A 22410-nucleotide genomic window follows, 5' to 3' on the forward strand; every position below is an offset into this window, starting at 1 on the left:
GTACACACACACACACACACACACTCTTTCTCTCTGTCTCTCATTCATTATTACTCAGTTAGGGTATATACAGAGAGACTGCTATGATTAAAGGCTGTCAGAAGAGACAAAAAAAACGTTCATTTCAGACATGAAATCCTCCTGCTGTTATTCATTAGCCACAAAAAGAAATACAAATCCTCACATCCTGTTTAAAGTCTTGTCGGATTTTAATTTAGGTTCATCCAAGGTTTACATAACAAGCACTGTTAACCCTTCAGCAGGCCAAGAGCTGTTGTTGCGCATTCTGTCCAGGAGATGTCACTATAAGCAAATGCAAGGCTGGAAATGTCTCTCATAATGAACTGCTACCTAATCAATATTTTCCCACAGTCTAATTATTCTCTTGGAATTCCATTAATCTGCCTAAAACCTCAGTGAGGCAAATAATGCTTCTTGCGCAACAGAGCAAAGGAAATCATTGTTTGACAAAGTTTAGATATGTGGTCTCTGTATAAACAAATATCTTTTTTGTTTGAACGATGTTTGAGATCTTATTTCACTCCGTTTCTTTCAAGCAAATATGTTCAGTATCCAAGGAATAGTGAGAAGCACTTCATACACCCTGGTGAAAATACCAGAAGTGTTCTTACAATGGCAGTCTATGGCCATTTCAGCAGGATAATGGTCAAAATATACACTGTTTCACAAGAATACCCTTGAAAAGTGCACTTAATTGTATTGAACATGCACATGTAGTGTTCTACAAACCTTAAAAGTATGTAAAAAACAAAAGAAACAACAACAACAAAAAACTGCTTTCTGATAATATAATAAATTAATGAAATAACAGATCACTTAAGTGTACTTAAAGAGAGTATACTTTCATGACAGTTTTTTTTAAACAATTAAACTTTTACTTTTTAAAGTGCATTGAAAGTTACACTTTGAAGTAGCCTACATTTTAAAGAATTGTTTCAAGAATACTTTTAAAAAAGTACACATTTTGATGCATATTGACTAACATAAAGTTCATGTTAAGTGCATGACAATAATTTAAAGTGTTATTCAGTATTACATATAAAGTTATTATTAACTTATATGTAATTACAAATATATTTAAATACGTGTTGTGACAAGTTTCAACAGAAATTACATTAAAGTACATTTTAGTTTTCTATTAATGCTAGTCAATACATTATGCAGTATTTTAAACATAAGTCAAAATAGCAGTCTAAAGTTCAGCTAATTCCATTTATTATGAATTCAAACTAAAATACATTTTCATTTAATTGCAATTGACATGCAGAACATTATGTACGTAAATGCTAAAGTGTACTTCCTTTTCACAAGGTATAGCCATTTCAACATTATAGATGTTAACATGAGATTAACGTGATAAAACTGCTTATACTGACCTTGTCTATGCAAAGTTATATCCAATTTTTCCTGTCATGGCCATTTAAAGCTGGTAACTATCGCACGATACATGCACCATGTAGGGACTATAACAATAAGAAAAATGCTTCCACAGGATTCGGTTGGTGAAACGCAAATTATAGCAGTCCCACCGCTACACTACTTTCCATTGTAAATGTATTACTGCACTTTTGTTTGTTTTTATAAACCAAGCTCCGAGTCAGAATGATTTTCTGTAGAAATCAACTACATTGACAAACCTCAAAATAGCTTAACTTGTTTTGAACCCACAACATTCCTTTACATTTAGTTTTAAATAGAGATGAACTCATGCTACAGGCTAAAGCTAGCTGACAGTTAATCACTGCCTTGCTACTGCTAAATATACCCTACAAACACAGTAACTATACTGCTAAAAGTGTAGAAAGTATTAGGTGCTGTCATCTCACTCTTTTATAGTTATCCCTGTGCTATGTGTAGCGTTCAGGCTAAAAGCAGCTCCTTGTGACTCTTTCTGGCTGCCTTTAGTGTTAAAAAAAAGAAAACAGAACTGTCGGTCAAGGCCTGGGGACAATAACTCAGATATTTACACATTTGGATGTTCACGCACTGTCACAGGATGTTCGGTATGTGTTTTTGTGTCATCTCATGTGTGCATGGTAATCATACCATGTCTTCACGTTATGTAGATTAACCTTGCGGCCTTGTTCAGACTACAAACCCTGTCACCTTCCATCATCCTTTCTTTCCTCCTGTTTGTGCATAAAAGCCTCTGAGTTTGTTTTAAAATTGTTGGTGGAAATACTAGCAAGTATTAGCAAGAATATGGCTATATATCTGTTTGTGTATGTGTGTATGTGTGTGTGTAAGAGAGCTGCCCTGCTGGCTTGTTTTTCTAACTCCAGGTCAGTGACTCATGTTTAAATATGTCCACTTATCACAGAGACAGGAGAGTAATGGGAGACTCTCAGTGGTGCTTACAAAAACAGGAAATCCCCTTACGCAGACAAACACACGAAGATGACCAGATTTCTGAAATGAAAACCAAGGACATTTCAGGTTTAGCGGTTCAGCATATTGAATTTTTATGTCGTACTGTCATGTTGTACAGGGATGAGCTACAGTAGCTTGTCATACTACTAAAAATTACATTTAGTCATCAGCATACACTTAAAGCCTGTTATAGACTGTTCATAGTAACTTACAACCAGTTTTATTTTAGTATTATTTATACTATTATAGATTTTTAAAACCAAGTTTTTATGTATATATATATATATATATTCAATTACATTTTTGTTACATTTCTAGCAATTTTGTTATGTGCTAACTATGGTTAGTGTAGAAAAACGTTCATTTGTAGTTACCATGGTTTAAGTATAGTAAACATGTTTTTTTGGTTTTAATTGTAGTAAAACCATGGTTAATTTTCCTAAGAGATGATAATAACCCTGTTTGTGACATCTTGTTTCTCTCCAACTGAGGTTCATTAACTTCTGTTCAATCATTTTCTTATGTTCAATAAGCTTATTAGACATTATTTCACTTTAAAGGCCACCAAAAATGGTAACATCTAGTTACCCAAAAACACAAGTTAATATCATGCTGTTGCCGTTTTGGACAATTTGGTATTATCAGATTTTTTTGAACACTAGTACCATGGTATTCTCTAAAGTGCTTTGAAATACTATTTAGGCTAGTACCATTATATATATCCAAATACCATTGTATGGTCTTCTGATACAATGTCACAGTACTTTTTGTAAGGACAAACATATAAACACAATATTGTCAAGATTTAATTTGTAAATCCCTTTGGTTTTTTGTAAGCTTTGATTGATTGCGATGTTCCTCATGCTCCAGACTCATACTATTTTATGAAATAAATGGCTAGATCGTATCTCTTTATCTCTTCATTATGTTTGTTCAGCTGAATTAGCTCACAGCTCTTTTAATCTTTATCCAGGTAAAATTTTAACAGCTTTAAAGATTTAACAGGATCAGCTTTTAACTAAAGTAAATTCTGCCAATATATCAGTGCATTTGAAAGCATCATGAGTGTTTGACAGCACTTCCACAGTAATGACATCATGAGAAACCTACACGGCTGTTTATTAGAATTCATTTACAGTAGTTAGCCTTTAATTTACTTGCAGCGTAACTGATAAAGTGAAACTCGGCCTTTCAGTGTGTGTAAATGAAACCACCTGTTCTATCTGGCCAGGGTGAACTTTGACCTCCTGGCTCAGTGTTGCACAGACTCTGCGTGTGCGTCTTACACCAGATGAGCGGAATAGTGAAATATGACTCCACAGAACACAATCAATGTATGTGTGTGTGTGTGTGTGTGTGTGTGTGAGAGAGTGTGTGTGTGTGAGTGTGCATTAGCATGTGTGGGATAGTGTTGATTTTCCCTTCCTGATGTTTTCTTCCTGTCTTTCACAGCTGCATGAGTACTTTATGGAACATCTGATAGATAAAGATTTGATTTGCAAATTGTTTTGTGAAGGGGTTAAGAGACTGCTTGAGGGTGAAAATAGCATATACTGATGTGTTCCTGGTCCCCATCCACTTTCAGTGTATGAATAAAAGCAGCTAGGCATTCTGCTAAATTTCTCCTTTCGTGTTCCATGGAAGAAAGAAAATCGTACAGGTTTGGAACAACATGAGGGTTAGTAAATAATTAGAGAATTTTTATTTTATGGTGAACTAACCCTTTAAAATATTGCTGTCTTATTTCCTCAGTAAGTTTTAAAACTCAGATATCAAATCATTACCTGACATAGCAACATAAACTCAACAAGTGAGCTCATCCTATCCTAAATCAGTGTGTGTGAAACCACCTGTTCTATCTGGCCAGGGTGAACTTTGACCTCCTGGCTCAGTGTTGCACAGACTCTGCGTGTGCGTCTTACACCAGATGAGCTGAATAGTGAAATATGACTCCACAGGACACAATCAATGTGTGTGTGTGTGTGTGTGAGAGTGTGTGTGTGTGTGAGTGTGCATTAGCATGTGTGGGATAGTGTTGATTTTCCCTTCCTGATGTTTTCTTCCTGTCTTTCACAGCTGCATGAGTACTTTATGGAACATCTGATAGGGGAAGATTTGATTTGCAAATTGTTTTGTGAAGGGGTTAAGAGACTGCTTGAGGGTGAAAATAGCATATACTGATGTGTTCCTGGTCCCCATCCACTTTCAGTGTATGAATAAAAGCAGCTAGGCATTCTGCTAAATTTCTCCTTTCGTGTTCCATGGAAGAAAGAAAATCGTACAGGTTTGGAACAACATGAGGGTTAGTAAATAATTAGAGAATTTTTATTTTATGGTGAACTAACCCTTTAAAATATTGCTGTCTTATTTCCTCAGTAAGTTTTAAAACTCAGATATCAAATCATTACCTGACATAGCAACATAAACTCAACAAGTGAGCTCATCCTATCCTAAAAATTCAAATTTTTTTTCTTAAAGTTCCAGGTTTATATCTCACAATTCTGACATTTCTTCTCTGAATTGCAGAGACATAATTACCTTTTTTATGAACCAGTTAGGACTCTTATTCATGTGAAAGTTGGACACCTTTACAATTTTTTTTTTTAATCATTATTTGTCATGATTTTTCAAAAGCATAGCCAATGATGATGATTAGACATGCTGAGCTCTTTTTGCATGCACGGACTATGCAAATTTAGCAGCTTTTAACTGTTAAGATACTTGCAACAAAAACAAAACATTCAAATAATGTATTCTTTCAAGATTTTTTCCCACAGGTGTTTTACCCATTTATTGAATTCTGCATTGAATTGTGTTGTGTTTCAGGTTAACTTAAAGGTAAACTTACCAGAAAACGTACTGTTAATTTTCTGCCAGGACATTATCAGTTTATCTATGGATTTTTTTTTTCTTACAGTGTAACTCTTCATTTAAAATACTAAAGCTTAAACTTAATTAGAATCTTATGCACTAATGTTGACTGCATTTATAATGCTCTGTGACTCAAACTCAGTTATTAGTTTAGACCTGTGTTATGGCAGAATATATGTTTGCTTTTGTTGCGTGTCTAATGACAGTGCTATTCAAAATACACACTGAAAATACATTTAAACAAATTTTATAAATACATTTCCTTATGTTTATATGTAAATAGGTATCACAGTTGGCAGTTTATTTTTTTCTGTTCTCAGCCTCCTTCCCCATTTATGTTCCTGTTTCAAGGGCATTACTATTGACTTGGTGACAGCTTTCAAGCTTCAGGTGAACTCTAGCTTATATAACACAAAACTGAGTCTTGTTGATATACTGTTAATGATAAATAGAGAAAACAAACACACACACGTGCTTCATGTAACACGGTTTCTCTGTTCCTAACTGTCTTCCGAACTATTGTTGGAGGTCTCGTGGAACTGCAGAATACAAATGAAACACAGACTAGAAAGTGTTCTCTAACCACACCTGCCTCTCTCTTTTTCTCTCTCTTTAGGAAGTGAGTGGTTCATATTCGTCTAGTGGGAGAGTAGCAGACAAATATAGTGGTTTAGGAGAAAATATGTTGAAGCAGGACTCAAACTTTGGTGGATGTGAGTATCTTTTGACTTTTATAATACAGTGATTCAGTTTCTTATAAATTGAACAACAGAATTTTTTAATTCACCATAAATATGTCTCTGTTTGGCTATTTAAAGGCTGATGCAACCTCTTCATTTTTATGTGATTTACATGTTTGTGGAAATTCAGTTTGTGTGTGTGTGTGTGTGTGTGTGTGTGTAAAGGTGACATGATTAAAGACTTCACACATTGCTGTCTAGCATGATGACAACTATGATGACAGACTTCAGCTTTCGTGCTCATGCATGTATGTGTATGTATGTACATGTGTTTGGATTTCTGCTGCAATCTTGTTCTTAAGGCACTTATTTCGGGTTACTTTGAGTTTTCAGACATAGGATATAGTCTTAAAAGTACCCCTATCATACCCAAACTTTACTTTATAATGCCTGAGTGTACATGTTTTAAATATATGCAGTGACAATAGTATGCTAGTGGGAGGCCTGTGTAATTTAATAGGTTTGTTTGACAGGTGAGTTGATTTGTGTATGGTCAGTGTCTGCATGTGTCTGTCTTTGGTTATCCCTCTTTCATTCTTTAAATCGGCTATCAGCTCGTCTTTTAAATAGACAGCGTTGTTTACGACCGGTCCACACATGTACACAGACATTCACACATGCATATCCTCCTGCATATCCTGATATATTGTTCATCTCTCAAGTGTGCTGCATTCTCTTGACATCATGTGATGCATGGCTTTAATGCTGTCCAGGAGAGTCCGAGGAAATTTTATGTTTGGTGTGATTGCATGTTTTCTCCTCAGTCTCCTCACTTTCTTTCTCTTTTTGTCTTTACTTTTTTAAGGGCCACCTAGATTTTTCAATTTTATAAGATTTTTTTTTTCTAACATAAAAAGCACACAGCATCCATAAATGTCCAATCATTCAATTTCATCTAAACAATTATGGCTTTTAAAATTAAAGTGACATCAAATCAGGTTTATTATAATTTACTAAAACTAAAAATTAAACCATAAAAGTGAAATACAAAAAAAATGATTAAAAAATAAAATGAAACAATAAACATGCTGTTGCTTATAATAAATAATGTTAATTTTGTTACTTTTAAAAAATATAAATAAAATAAAATATAAAAAATTTAGTTTAACTTGATGTACTAAATAACTTATATTATTAAATAAACAAGTCCTGACTTATGTCTGACTCTTATGCCAACACATACAAACAAATGTAAGACCTTTCTGGAGGTGCTTTATAATAGTTAGAGCTTTGTAGTAGCGGTCACCTCCTCTTTCAATGGAGAAAGTTCTGTTGAAAATTGTGTTTATCCTTATTTATTCACCCTCATATTGTTCCAGCTTTGTATGTTGTTTTTTCCACGGAACACAAAAGGAAAAATTTTGGAAGAATTTTCCAGACAACAAGTTTCCACGTCTGTTAAGTTCCAAAAACAGAGGTAGACCATATGACGTGTGCACTACAAGCCATACCATAGCTTTCTAAGGAACAGATTTATATTGTTTATATTATTTATTTATAAATCATTATTTATTGAGATTATCAGTCAATTTTTAGGGCTGTTCTTTACACAAAGCTCAGAAGGCTTGGATTATAGCTAACATGTTGTATGGACTACACCAAACGTGTTTGGTAAACTACCCCTTTAATCGTTATATAAATTTAAACATGTGAAATGGGCTGTAAGTGCATTTTATTAAAGCCAAGGATGAATGACCCTAAAATCTCTCAGACAGTAGGGTGCCTCTCCCCCTCAGTGTGTCTGTCTGTCTGTCTCTCTGTGACTTCAGGTTAAGGGCATGTTGAGTAGCTTATCTAAAAAAAGGCCTAGCAGACTGGCAATCTTTTAAAGAGGAGGAGGGTAATGGTAGGGGCCTCTGAAATACAGCCAGCTGTCCCTGCCCTCCATCACTCTGAGGTGAACCGGACAGCAGACTGGAGCTGGTCTCCAAACATACACTCACACTTTCACACACGGACGCTGGGTGTCTATAGGGGTCTCCGGGTGGGATCTGGATTGTCCAGGTGACACTATAGTCACATTGAGGAACATAGAGGAAACGTCAGATCTCTGTAGGTGAGTGCGATTCAACAGAAGTGGTTTCTGATGTCAAAGTCTGAGAGGACTAGAGAGGAAGTGTCATTTGGAAGATGCATGGTTTATAACCTAACCAAGTTTTTATGAAATAATCAGCACTACTGATTAATTCATAATTTGACAATAATCTCATAAAAGTATTGATTTTGAGCCTTTTAAAATTAAGTTGAGTTGAAATTAATAAGTACACATTTCCAGGTTTAAAGCGCATAAGGCGCGCACGTGTTCGAGAGCGCTCATTAAAATTGCATGAAGATGACACATGGCATATTGTTACATCATAATGGAGTTGAGCAAAATGAATATTAATGAGTATCATTTATATAAACATAAAGTAACAAAAGGGTTCTTTTGCTAACCGAAGACTTTCAGATTGTCCGATACCTGTTATACTTGTTTAGCTGGCTATTTCAGCAAGACAAGAACTCTAAGGTGACTAAGATTTTAGCAATTCAAAACCCATTATGCTTTTCATTTAACAATAACAGTTCACTACAGTTTAACTGAGTAGTGGCAGTTGGCTTCAAAAATGTAAAGTTATATGAACAATTATATGGACAATGTGAAGAAAAGTGTAAAATAAGATGAGTGATACATGTCTTTTTTCGAATGTGCATTGTAGTTGCTGCGTGGCAGTGAGTGTCACCCCATGAGCGTCTTAGAATAGAGTCCCAAAGACCGGGCTTTCTGAATTTAGCCCGTAAGCTACTGCTGCATTCCATAGACTAGAGTCTAGAATATTACAGGCCTGCTGATATAATGCTTACACCGTTTAATCAAACATTTAGCAAATGTCTAATACTGCTAGTTCTGACAAAGTGAACCAAAACCAGAGAAGTAATTTATCAAAATAACCAAAAGGCAATCAATCTACACTACTTCCTATTCCTATTATAAAAAGTCAGAACTGTGGCAGTTAATCTTATTAGAGAAGTAGAAATCTGAATGATATATAAGTGACCGATATAAAGATTGCTATGGCTTTGCATTTTAGGAAGTCACTCTTCCTGGGCACCTCACACTCTCTCTCTCTCCCTGAAATATGAAACTAACGGGCCTTGGTTTAAAATAAGTCTTCTTTTATTGCTCTCGGTATTGTGGATACTTCACGTCATGGTAATGCACGATAGCCTAGAAAGCCGCCAACCCCTGCGCTTCTAGATACTTGGAGGTGTTCTGAAATGTTCATCGTCCATCTTCTCCGCTGATGTCTATCATGACAAACGAGTATGTGATCCCTCTGTCTCCACATCCCCTCGTCTCTGTGTTTGAAAAGTGTCAGATACCCTCAGGTGTAGAGTTTCTGTTCAACAGCTACTAAAGATTGCTTATTCTGGATCTGAATCATCTCTATCCTTCTGCTGGGCTAGTTTTACACTGACATGCTCTGAATAACTGCTCTGCTAAAATTAACGGTTCAGGGAACATGTCTTGGTCACATGGTGATACAGTCATGCTTTACTGATGCAAGAAAAGCAGTGTGGGTGTATGACAGCACAAAGATCTGGCTTGAAATCGTCAGCGAATAGCATTGCAGTACATCCTCCATGGGCTCTTATCTTTAGCGGGGATGGAGAGAATTCAAATACTCAATCAATGAAGAATTTAAAATGTGTAGCTATTCAAAGAACTAGCATGCGTCTGCCAATAATGTAATGTTTTGATATTTCATTCTTTAATCATCTTTTTCATATGATTGAAATATTTTTTAAAGCTATTTTACACATTTTTAATATGGTATATATTGTATGGACGCTTGTTTAAAAAAAGAAGGTGACTGCAGCTTTCTCACAATCTCACAATTTTTACTTTTTCTCGCAGTTGCGAGTTTCTATTTCACAATTTTTCACAATATTCCTGAATCTTGCAATTTTGACTTTTTTTCTCTAAATTCTGAGTTTACAATTCTGTTTTTGTTCCGCCACTGAATGATAAATAAAAAAGGTAACTGTGACTCTTTTCTCACAGTTCTGACTTTTTTCTCGCAACTGCAAGTTTATATCTTGCCATTCAGACTTTTTTCTCAGAAATGCAAGTTTACATCTCACAATTTTGAATTTATATCTTGCAATTCGGAATTGTCAGATAAACTCAGAACTGCTATAAAAAATTCAGAATTGTGAGAAAAAGTTTAAAACATGAAAACATTACCTTTTTGTTCCGTGATGGAAATAAATTTCCATACTATAGTATTACAATAGGTAATTACTACAGTATTAATCGTAAAAAAAATAATTACATTTTCATTATAAAGCAACCTTGTACATCAACCACTACATTGGCTAATGCCAATAATTATTTTCATGTCATGGCTGATAATCCACTAATGGCCAATAAGAGAATTCTATACCATGATGTTAAAAAAATTAAATGCTACTTGTAAATATTTTAAGTTTTAATTTCTTCTAATAATTATATTTAAAAATGTTATTATTAAATTCTTGGTATTATAAAAAAAAGTCCTTAAAAAGAGTGCTAGTTGACAGATAAATGTATCATTATTGATAATACCAATACATTAAAAAAGAAACTCTTATATTGTTACTGACAGATATGGTAAAATTATATTGCGCATCCTCATAACCTCCCATGTAATATATGTATGTAAATTACCTTATATGTGTACAACCCTTACCGGAGCTGGTAGTGGTGATGGCTTGGGTGATCCAACATTGAAAACCGTGATTGATGAGAACGACGTGCATGCTTTATGGCATAATTTCTCATCTTGTCATTGGAGCCATCAATAGACTGGGAGACAGAGAGAGAGTCAGCATTAGCTGTCACATTACATCCCTGTTGTCAGTTTGACTTTGTCTGGCTAAATTTACTCTTGAAAATATGACAGATGATGTGATCTCTAATCTAACATTAGTTTCCCATGAACCAATCATGAGACCTGAGTCAGGGTGAAGAAATGCATTTATTTATGTTACAGGTTCAGGTTTAATAGCAAATGATGCACACCCTGCAACCTGAGTGTGTCTATGTGTGTATTTCAGCTGCGGGCAGCGCAGGTGTTTCACCATCAAGGGAGGGACACGCCGACGGTGAGGCTGATACTGTGCCTCTCAAGCAGAGACTGGCCTTATACCAAGCTGCCACTACCAAGGAGGAGAGAAGCCCATCTGTGGTATTTACCAGCATGAACGCACACAAATACGCATGAACATATGCTGGCCCACACACTCATATCATATTAACTGTAGTGAAGGAAAAATAGGCACAGATTTCCTACTTCTTGTCTAAGGCCTTCCTCTTCCTATTTAATATTTACAATTCAGAAAAAAAACCTTTCAGCCCATATAAGCATGCTGTACTTAATGGCTGTGTAATACATAATAGATGCATAAAATACACATTAAATGGATTTGCACTTTATTGATCCCATGTGGGAATTTGGGTTGCATTAAATAAAGTGAGATGGCAGCTACTGGATGAGGTGGAGTATTATTACACAGTGTCCTAAACAATTTATGCTTGTATCCTAACTACAACCATGAAAATATTTTGTCGGTTGTTTGGTTTTACAGAGCCTTTTCGTTGATACAGTTTTTGTTATTTTTATATTTTCTTTTTTAATTTTTATTTTAAAGGTGTAGAAATGTATTGTGTTTTTGTAATTATTATTATTTTTAAACATACATTATGTGTAGAAATATGTTTATTTTTGGTGTGCTGTGGTGTGTAGTGCTGCCCATTGTGAAATCCCATTGGTTCAAAATCCCGATCTCCATTGCTGTATATTAAATATCAAACATGTTCTGATTGTTTGTCTTTGTGTTGCATTCTGCATAATTTTTACTGTCTGTGTGGAGAGAAACACTTGTCACTTTCTTGTCACTAGAATTCCGGTTAGCTCTATTGGTAAACTAACTCTCGGTCTTTAAGATCTGTACAATAATAAATAATTTAATGCTAAAGGATTAACAAAAACGAATACTGATGCAACTTGTCAATGTATAATGAATGTTTGTATAATGTGTGTTTGGTTCTAAGTAAAAGAGGAATTTAAAAACTGTGTTTTCAACCTTGTAGCTCCCCCTAGAGGAGAATCATGTCTCAAATCTATTCTATGTATATTCTGTATGTAAGCTAAAAATGTATGTATATTTATAAATGTGTCTTACCATTTTGTTTTGTGTTTCAAGGTCATGGAGAGCTCTGAGCCGTGCTCTCTGCCAGGCGGACTGGCCAGCGTCAAGAAACAGTTTGAAAGCCAAGAGTTCAGTTCCTCTTCCGCATCCCAAGGCACTGTTACACAATACCACTACCAACAGAGACAGGTAATGCAGATAAATACACAAGGGATCCACAACACTAACTCAATTCCACCAAAAAAAGACTAATACAAGACTTGATGAAAAAGTACAGTTTGCAATGCTACTGAATCCCCTATCTGGCAATTAATAGCTGTTCATGCAATATTAAACATGACTAATTTTCATATCACAAGGCATTGAGCAGCACAACACTGCTGATTATATTGTACTAACAGCAGTGGGTTGCATATTGTGTATGTTTGTTTAACAACAGGTGTTCTCTGTCTTTTGACAGCAGGTGGTGAGCTCATCAGAGGTGACGGCACGAAGCAGTGTTAAAGAAAGCAGTACCTCAAATGCTCAGGTATACCCATACAAGATGAAAATCCCATAGGTGCAATGTCCAATAAAAAAAATCTGCTATGATTTACTCACTCTCATGCTGTTACAAACTCAATACAATTTACTAGAAAACCTATATTTTGTTGCCAGACATTCTTTTTTTAAGGTATTATTTAGGTGCGCTGCTCACTGTTTTCATGTTAGGTTTCCCTGGACCAGAATGTTCATCAGAGTGTGGCCTCAAGTTTTGGGGATCATTATGATGAGAAAGGTAGTGTTCAAATGTAGTTTACTACAGTTTAATAACAAATTGTAAGTTACCTCATAACTTTTTTGTAATTTTCTCTTTCTCATTTCGCTTTTTAACCTGTTAAAGTGATGGTAATTGGAGAAGAAAATTTGCCAAAAATTTCTGCTCAAGCCCTGAAACAGCAGCATGAAAAAAGTATTGAGGAGGCCACTCCACCCAAACATATCAAGGTAAAAATGACGTATACCGATGAAGACAGTAAATTGTTTTACCTGCAGTGGTTAAAAAAAATCATGACTTAAAATATATGGGTGTTTCTTTAAATGTAGGCACTTTTTTGTTCTAGGGGACAGGGGTTCATTTTTATTCAAACAGATTTCCCCATTTCTTTCATGTGTCACACAACTGTCTTTTACATAGAGTATAGATGTTACTGGTTTATCTTTGTCAGAAATCCAGGAGTTATGAAAATTAATATGAGAAATATAAGTATTAATATATTTCATATCAATCATAATGTGGAAAATTAAGCTATAATCGCGTAAAAGAAAATGCACAAGACTTCAAGCAAGACATGAAATTAGCTTTAGCATAGCCATTTTTTCCCAAAAATGCTTAAAATGTAATTTACAGAATTATGTTAAACACAATAAATAATTTGAGATGTGGTGGAATTGATACTTTAGTGTAAAAAAAATAGGCCTATATAAAAATTAACAGAACTCTTCTGCGATGCATATCTCTACTGTTGACAAATGAATAAAAAACTAGTAAGAGTGTAAAAAATTTATTTTAAGCCCACAGGGCCAAAAGTGCCCATATTTAAAGGAATGCCCGTATGTTAATTGTACATAAATCAACATAAATCTACACTGACTATTCTATTCAAGCATATTTCTTTCTATTACTCTTTTCTCTGCTTATGCATAAAAATAAAAGTAGAATATATTTTAAGCACAAGATTATGCATTTATAAAAGATTATGCTTGTCTTTTCCTTCTATACCAACAAAGATTGATCTTGATTACAACCAGTTTCCTTGGGCCCCAGTTAATGTTTCTTCAAAGACTACTGCCACAGGTAGCTATGAGACCATGTCTATCACTAAAACAATGCAAGAGGCCTCTACCTCCTCTGTGGCTTCCTCACAATATGAGGCTGTGGAGCAGTTTTCACAACCAGTATCTGCCACACAACAGTTTCAAGTGACTTCCCAAGTCCCAGAACGTTGTCCTTCCCCTAAGCCAACAGATGCACCTACTTCAGCCAAATATGCTGTCAATAAAGAGCAGTACTCCAAGCAGAGGAACCTCTATGAACTTAAGCGCCTCTACAAGCACATTCACCCAGAAGTGCGTAAAAACCTGGAGCGTGACTTCTTCACTGAAGTGACAGACACAGAGCAAACCTATGTGGACAGTGATGAGGAGATGAGCAGAGACATTCAGCAAGCATGCTATGTTTTTGAAAATAGTGGAAGTACCAGTCCTGGCAAGTGCATAAGTCCAGAGAGAGAGTATTTGGAGTGGGATGAGATCCTGAAAGGTGAGGTGCAGTCAATGCGCTGGATGTTTGAGAACAAGCCCCTAGATTCCATTAAAGATGGAACACCAGATGAAGATGAGGGAAAGTACATAGCCCAACAAGAAATCATCGCTGGAAAAGATGTAAAGTATACTACATGGATGTTTGAATCACAGCCCATCGATGCTCTAGGTACAGAAAAAATAGACTCAGCAGAACACATTGGAAAACTAGATCTAGCAAGGGGAGATGTTCAGACTGCAACATGGTTGTTTGAGACACAACCACTCGACTCACTCAACAGAATTTACCAAGAGGATGAGCAAGAGACACAAGTGATGTATACTAAAGACATTGCAGGGGGTGATGTGAAAACTGCTAGGTATTTGTTTGAAACACAGCACCTGGATACACTTGGACACACTGAGACTATCGATGAAAGTCACTTCCTGCAGCTGAAATCAGAGCTTGAAGAAGTCAAGGGTGAAGTAAAGAAAACAACCAAGATGTTTGAGACACAACCCATGTGTGTCATACGAGGTGACTCTGGTGAGATGCTGGAGATTACCAAGGTGCGACGTGAAGAAACTGAGAAAGGTGATGTCAGGACATCACGCTGGCTCTTTGAAACTCAGCCTCTGGACCTGATCAGCAAAGATCCAAGCAAAGTAAAATTAATCTGTGGGGTCTCCATGGAGGAAAATTATCAGGGTGGGGTAAACAGGGGAAGATGGCTGTTTGAGACAAGGACACTCGATCAAATCAAAGAGGAAGAATGGGAAAGCACAAAGATTCAGAAGGAGGAGATTTTAGGAGCAGATGTTAGGAGACACTGCATGATCTTTGAAACACAGCCGATGGATATACTTAAAGATAATACCAATGAAAGACCAATGGATCCAGAAGACATTATAGGTGGTGATGTTACTTCTGCTAGGCATTTGTTTGAAACAGTGCCAATGGAGAATCTGAAAGAGTTACCAGAAGTTGGCAAGCTACAAAAGGTGCTAGCTTCAGAAGAAGAGAAAGGTGATGTGAGACACCAGAGGTGGTTGTTTGAAAGCAAACCTCTTGAGCAGATCAGAGAGGAGAAGAAAGAGGTCACACGGACTATTAATCTAGAGGAGCTTGAAAAAGGTGATGTCACAAATTACAAGGAAATATTTGAGACCATGGACCTGAGCAAATGCACAGATTCACAAAAAATACAAGTGGAGGGTGTCACCTGCGGCTCAGTGAAATCAAATAAAGTATTATTTGAGTCAACACCATTGTATGCTGTACAGGACAGCTCAGGACACTACCATGAAGTTAAAACCGTGCGCAGAGAGGAAGTTGTAAAGGGAGATGTGAGAAGCTGCAAGTGGATGTTTGAAACACGTCCCATTGATCAGTTTGATGAGAGCATCACTAAGTTCCAGATAATCAAAGGAATATCTAAAGAGGAAATCCAATCAGGTGATGTCAAAACAGCCAAATGGCTTTTCGAAACCCAGCCACTTGACGGCATTAAATACTTCAACTTAGAGGAAGAGGACAACAAGAAAAATGAGAGCATTGAGATCCAAAGAGGTGACGTTAAAACATGCAGATGGTTGTTCGAAACCCAGCCAATGGATGTCTTGTATGAGAAAGTAGAGACAAAGACTGAGGACACCACAGACGTCCAGAAAGGAGATGTTAAAACCTGTACATGGCTTTTTGAGACTCAGACTCTTGACAGCATCAAGGATGAATCTGAGACAATCCTGAAAACTTGCACAGTAAAGCAAGATGATGTAAAAGGTAAGGATGTACGTCTAGTGCGTTTCCTATTTGAAACTGAAAACCTAGGAAACATCACTGATGACGAGGATCATAGTGGCTTTAAGCGAATCACTGAGATTGACATTCACTCTGGAGATGTCTCACGAATGAAATACATCTTTGAGAATCAGTCATCTGATATCATGACTTCTACATCTGAGGAGACCATGCAGAAACTCAAATGCTGTCAAGCAAAGGACATTCAGAAAGGAAATGTGGTGAACTGTACCTGGATGTTTGAAAACCAACCAATTGATTCCATTAGGGCAAATTCTGAAGAACTCAAGGAGTCACGCACAGTAATAGATATTCAGGGAGGTAATGTTGATAAAGGTCGCTTCATTTTTGAGACATACTCATTAGATAAGATTCAGGAGGAGGCATCTGATTCTGAGATCAGCAAACTCCAAAGCATCATACACAAGGAGATTGAGAAAGGGGACGTAAAAAACTACACCATGATGTTTGAGACCCAACCACTGTATGCTATCAGGGACAAAGAAGGACACTATCATGAGGTTACTACAGTCACAAAAGAAGAGATTCTGCGAGGAGATGTGGTTGGGGCAAGATGGTTATTTGAGACAAAGCCCCTAGACTCAATTAGAGACACAGATGAGGTTTATGTCATCAAAGCTGTTACTGAAGAAGACATCCAAAAGGGAGATGTCAGCACAGCCAGGTGGAGGTTTGAAACTCAGCCTCTAGATGAGATTGCAGAGGATATGAAAGCTGCTGTTAAAACAGTAGCAAACATCCAAGGGGGGGATGTGAAAACAAACAAACAGCGATTTGAAATGGATGACCTATCAAAGAAATATGTGAAAACCGTTAGTGTCAGTGAGATTCAGAGAGGTAACGTGAGAAGCTCCACATGGATGTTTGAAACACGTACTATTGACAAGATCCGGGGTGAAGGTTCGGAGTATGACGAGATGGAGAAGGTGACACGCGAAGAAGTGGTAAGAGGTGATGTTAAGCAATCTGTGTGGCTCTTTGAAAAGGAACCACTTGATCGCATCAAGGAAGTTGATGAAACCGATACTGTAATTTCTCGTGAAGAAATCCCAAAAGCTGATGTGACGACAACAACATGGTTGTTTGAGACCACTCCCCTCACAGAGTTCAATGAGAGCAGTGTGGAGAGAAAAGAGATTGTTGGTAAGAGTATCAAGGCAACCCTAGAAGAGCTGTATACTCAGAAAATGGTTGAATCACAAGGTATTCTAATCGAGGCAGATGAGATTGGAGACGTCAGAATGGCTAAATACAAACTTCTAAACCAGGACACTCCAGAGATCCAGAGAGAAGAGGTAATACATGGAGACCTGAACAATATTATGATGAACCTGCTCAACAGACGTGAGACAACAGAGAGGGCAATCACCATAGACAACAAGGAAAGAGGAAATATCAACTCCACTGTCCAACAGCTCTTTAATCAGAATAAGAGTGATCATTTTGAGAAAGAGCAAATTATCAGAGGAGACATCCAAGAGGCAATTAATAACTTGCTCAAGCAAGAAGGATCTTCCAAACGTGGCATTCTGATTCAAGAAGATGAGAAAGGAGATGTGAAAATGACCATATACTCACTTCTCAATAAAGAAAGTGAGAGCAATGTTGAGAAAGAGGATATAGTTAGTGGAAATATTCGTGGAACACTGCATAGGCTGCTGGGTAGTGCTGATGCAAAGGACCCGTCCTCTAAGATAACTGTGGGAGAAGCAGAGAGAGGAAATGTCAGTTTTTATTCTACGTGTATTGAGTCTGGGGCACTGGACTACCTCAGGCAACTTCAGATGGGGACTGATGACATTGTTGAAGAAAGAGTTAAAGAAATGATAATGGGAGGTGATGTAGAGCAAACAAAACAGATTTTAAGAAAGAGCCAGCAAACAATTGGTCGAACTGTTGCTGAAGATGATATTGTACCTGGTGATGTAATTAACACAGTACAGGTGTTTATGATGGAACCCGTAGTATCCCTGCATAACATGCAGAAAGTGAAGATAGTAAAGGGAGACTTGAGAGCAGCTCTTGACTCTCTCACGCAAGCTGTAAACCAAAGTGTTGTCGTAGAAAAAGAAGAGATAGTCAAAGGAGATATCTGCACAACACTTAGGTCTCTTGAGGAGGCTCAAAACCAACAGAAAGAAATAGAAAAGCCCGAGATTGTCCCTGGTGACATCAGGGGTGCATTAGAATCTCTTGAAAAATCATCATCTGCAAAGACTGAGGTAATTATTGAAGACGTGGTCCCAGGGGATATTAGAGGTACCTTGAAATCCCTGGAGGAGGCAAAGCAGGCAGTGAAAGAGGTTGAGAAGGAGGACATTGTTAAAGGTGACATTCAGACTGCTCTCCTTAGTCTTCAAGAGGCTTCAACTGAAAAGAGGGTGTTCCAGCACCAAGTAAGTGAACAGGGTGATGTGAAAGGTACAATTCAGCTCTTACTGGACCCAACCTCATCCCCACATATGCAGAGGAGGCCAAGCACAGAGGGTGACATAAAATCTTCCATCAAAACACTTTATGAGCAGGAACAAGTGCAAATTGAGAAAGAAGAGGTGATTAAGGGAGATGTTCAGGGCACCATTAAATCCCTGATGAAGAAGAAAGAGCAATCAGGCCACAAATCAAAAATGAATCCTCACAAGAAAGCTAAAGTTCCCATTAAGAATTCAGTTCCCCCTCAACAAGCAGCCCGTGAATGCCCCACTGGACCTAAAACTGAGGAAAAGCCAACAAGTCCACCTCCAGTAAGAAACATGCAGCATAGCAGCACACAAAAGACATCTGAGATCAAATCTTCAGAAAATCAGACTTCTTCTGAGGATTATCGTTCTACTACTAAACAGATGACAACAGCTGTTCATGCACAAGAGTCCTCTCAGAGCTCTCAAAAGGTAAATGTCAAGGAGCAACATATCAAACAAAAACAGAACACTCCTAGTCCAGTGCCAATAAAGAAGAAGAATTTTGGAGGTCAGATGAGTGAAAATAAATCTGAAATTGCAGCTGTGTCTTCAGCAAAGAGTGCTTCAATGGAAGCATCACAAACTAATATTAGCATGAAGCAAACCGAGGAGACAAAGACAGTCACAAAGGTTCAGACGACTGTGACAACAGAACAAACCACTGTAACCCAGAAGCAGAACATCAAGAATTTAAAATCAGAAAAAAATGTTAAGAGCCTGAACCGCAATCTCAGTCCCAAAGGAATGATAAAAAAAGTGAAACAAAAGCAAGAGATTCACTTTCCACCACCTCCGAGTTCTCCTCCACCTCCCTTTGAATCAGAGCTCTCTTTGCCTCCTCCTCCCTCACCAGTGGCAGAAAGTGATGTCCAGCCAGCCCTCTTACCACGCCCTCCTCTAGGCATGAGACAGGACAGTGACCTTCTTCCTCCACCACCTCCACCCCCTGTAATGGAGTCAGACACCGAATTCTTTCCACCACCTCCTCCACCCCAAGACCTCCTCCCTCCTCCTCCATCTCAGCAGGAACTCAGCTCTGTTGCCCAACCTGAAAAGCCAAAAGGCCAAACTTTATTCAAGGTGTCAAAACATGAGCCTCCCAAGCAACCACAGCCCAAAACATTTAAATGGCAGAAAAAACAACCTGCACCTACTCCGCCACCTCCACCTCCTCCATCAGTGGCAGAGCAGAGTGAAACAGTTGTATCAAACATAACCACAGTTACCGAAACTACAGAGAACATCACCAAGCAAAAGGGATTGGTTAAAACAATTGAAGCTCCAGCTCCACATATTACTAAAGTTTCATCAGCACTACCTGTGCTACAACCAGCAGCTGAGGAACCACCATGCCCTAAAAAGGTATTTGCACCAGTGAAACTCCCACCTCCCCCCAACCCTTCTGCTCAAAAAACAAGACCTGCAAGTAAATTCAAAACACCACTCATGCTTGCAGAGGAAAGATATCATAAACAAAGAGAGGAGGCTGAGAAGAACCAGGGAGAAACTACTCCCACCTCACCCCCACCTACTAAACCATTTAATGTCAGTGAAATGAAGGCTGAAGCAGAGTCAACCACACAGAAAGCTGAACAGCCTCAAATAACTTTTCAGACACAGCAAGAAACACCTAAAGAACCAGAGGCTAAACAGAAGCCAGCCATGCTTCCCAAAGAAACAGCAGAAAAACTTGCCCCTCCAAAAAGTCCACAGACTCCACCAAAGCAAAAGCCACCTGCTAATTTTCAGATAAGCAAACCTTCATTTCCAAAAGTTGGTAAGAAAACTACCACAGAATCCTCTAGCACTGCATTAGATAAAAAGCAGGCATCTACCACTGCTGCCTTAGAAATTAAAAGCCATCCAGCCGCTGCAGTTCATGCACTCTCTGTTGCAGAGCAAGTTGAGAGTACAAAAGCTGACTCTATAAAACAAGAGAGCATCCAGGCCACAAAAAACATTCAAAGTCAGATCACTGCTTCTGCTCAAGCAGAAGAGATCAAGAGTATAGAGACTTGTTTGGCTCAAGAAGTCAAGAAGGTTCCTTCTCAGACCACAAAGATCCCAAAAGTGACGCCTAGCTTTAAGGTGAAAACATTTAAGATTCCTAAGGTAGAGAAGCCAGACACAGTTCAAACAATCAGCACAGAGCAAACAGTCATAGAAACAGGAACAAATGATGTCTCTCAAGTGTCCATGAGTCAGGAGGGCCTACAAAAATCCACCAGAGCTGAAGTGAAAATTGAGAAAAAGGAGGAAATGAGACAAACCAAGCAAGACACCAAAATGGACGTCCAGTTGAGGAAGCAAAGACAAACATCAGTTAAGCAGCCACCATCTGTGGCACCAAGACCATCAGTTGAGATACATCAAACACAACCAGCAATATCAACAGAGGTACATCAAGGACAAGGGCAGACATCTGTCATTCAGTCACATCAAGCAGTGAGAGAGGAACACGTCCAGATTCATGAAGAGAGGATGGTCACTCAGAGCACAGTTCAACAACAAAGCACTCAACAAAAAAGTAAATTTCAGATCAAGAAGCTGGTAAAGCCTCCACTGCGGCCTCCAAGCAGAGAGGAGGCCATAAAACAGTCAGTGCAAAAAGAGGTGCAAAACAAAACAGAGATTACAAAAACAGCAGAATCTGAAATGAATGCATCAATGACAACCGAAAGTTCTTATGCACAAAAATGTGAAGAAATTCAAAAATTGTTGTGCTATATCAAAGAGTTTGAAGGAGCTCCTGCAAAACTGAACCCAAAGTCATTACAGACAATGCTGAGTATCATTCCTGATTGGCTAGTTGGTTCTGAAGAGAAGACTGATTTAAGCCATACTCAGTACAACAAGCAAAAAATGAGAGAGGTCATAATCTATGTGCAGAACCTTGCCCTGGCTAAACTACATTTTTTAGAGGGAAATTTGTCCATTTCAGAGACTGCAAAAAGTGAGTCATCACAGGAAAAGAAAGTAGTTGGTGGAGCCACACAGAAAATATCTAAGATTACTATTGGTTCAGCAAAAATAGAGACTCAGAAGAAAGTAGTGGAGGGGAAGAAGACAGAGTGCCAGAGTGAATCAAACATATCAGAGCTCAAAATGCCACCTGAGCTAAGAATGCGGACACCGTCACCTACGTTCATCTGTATTGAGTCCGCCAAGAGGACAGACTCTCCATTGCAAGTGACTCCTTCACCCCCTCCCTCTTACAGGTCGGGCACCACACCAACACCTCCACCTCGCTGGTCTGAAACACCAACACGTCTGCACCAATCCACACCTTCCCCTACAATGAGTCGCTCTGAGAAGCTAGCTAAACTAAGAGATACCACAGCCAAACTCTCGCAAGGCATGACTCCACCACCCATGCCTTTGCCAGAGTACATGATAAAGGCCCAAACAGATCTGGAAGGGTCTCGCTCATCAAGCTGTTCAGAGATTACCTTTGAGACTCACATGATGGAATCATCCCTCACAGATGTCACAGATATCCATGGAGACTCCATGATGACAGTAAAAGACAAGCGTGAGTTCTTTGAAGAGGCTCAGAAAGCAGAGGTCTGTCGTACATATGTACGCAAAGATCCTATTGACATCCCAGACCGTACTGAACCAGATACAGAAGATAATGAGCCAGAGATCCCGGAAACGATCAATGCCC

The 22410-nt window shown here is 38.0% G+C and overlaps 1 protein-coding gene and 1 long non-coding RNA gene across 2 annotated transcripts in view; one reads left to right on the top strand and one right to left on the bottom strand.

Moving 5' to 3' along the window:
* LOC107706644 (xin actin-binding repeat-containing protein 2-like) overlaps nucleotides 1–22410 on the top strand; it is a 38571-nt gene that overhangs the window by 14161 nt on the left and 2000 nt on the right. Inside the window, exons 2-8 of the mRNA XM_016510413.1 lie at nucleotides 5879–5975; nucleotides 11082–11212; nucleotides 12231–12365; nucleotides 12637–12705; nucleotides 12888–12954; nucleotides 13060–13163; nucleotides 13947–22355. Coding sequence (XP_016365899.1) covers nucleotides 5879–5975; nucleotides 11082–11212; nucleotides 12231–12365; nucleotides 12637–12705; nucleotides 12888–12954; nucleotides 13060–13163; nucleotides 13947–22355 — 9012 coding nt within the window. The remainder of the gene's footprint in view (nucleotides 1–5878; nucleotides 5976–11081; nucleotides 11213–12230; nucleotides 12366–12636; nucleotides 12706–12887; nucleotides 12955–13059; nucleotides 13164–13946; nucleotides 22356–22410) is intronic.
* On the bottom strand, nucleotides 8069–12288 carry LOC107706646 (uncharacterized). The gene is made up of 3 exons (XR_001636167.1): nucleotides 12210–12288; nucleotides 10715–10830; nucleotides 8069–9341 (listed from the first exon to the last, which is right to left on the bottom strand). It is a non-coding gene; the product is annotated as an uncharacterized LOC107706646 (long non-coding RNA).

This window comes from Sinocyclocheilus rhinocerous, unplaced genomic scaffold (assembly GCF_001515625.1).
Source record: "Sinocyclocheilus rhinocerous isolate Xijiao unplaced genomic scaffold, SAMN03320098_v1.1 scaffold1285, whole genome shotgun sequence".
Taxonomy (NCBI): Eukaryota; Metazoa; Chordata; class Actinopteri; order Cypriniformes; family Cyprinidae; genus Sinocyclocheilus; species Sinocyclocheilus rhinocerous.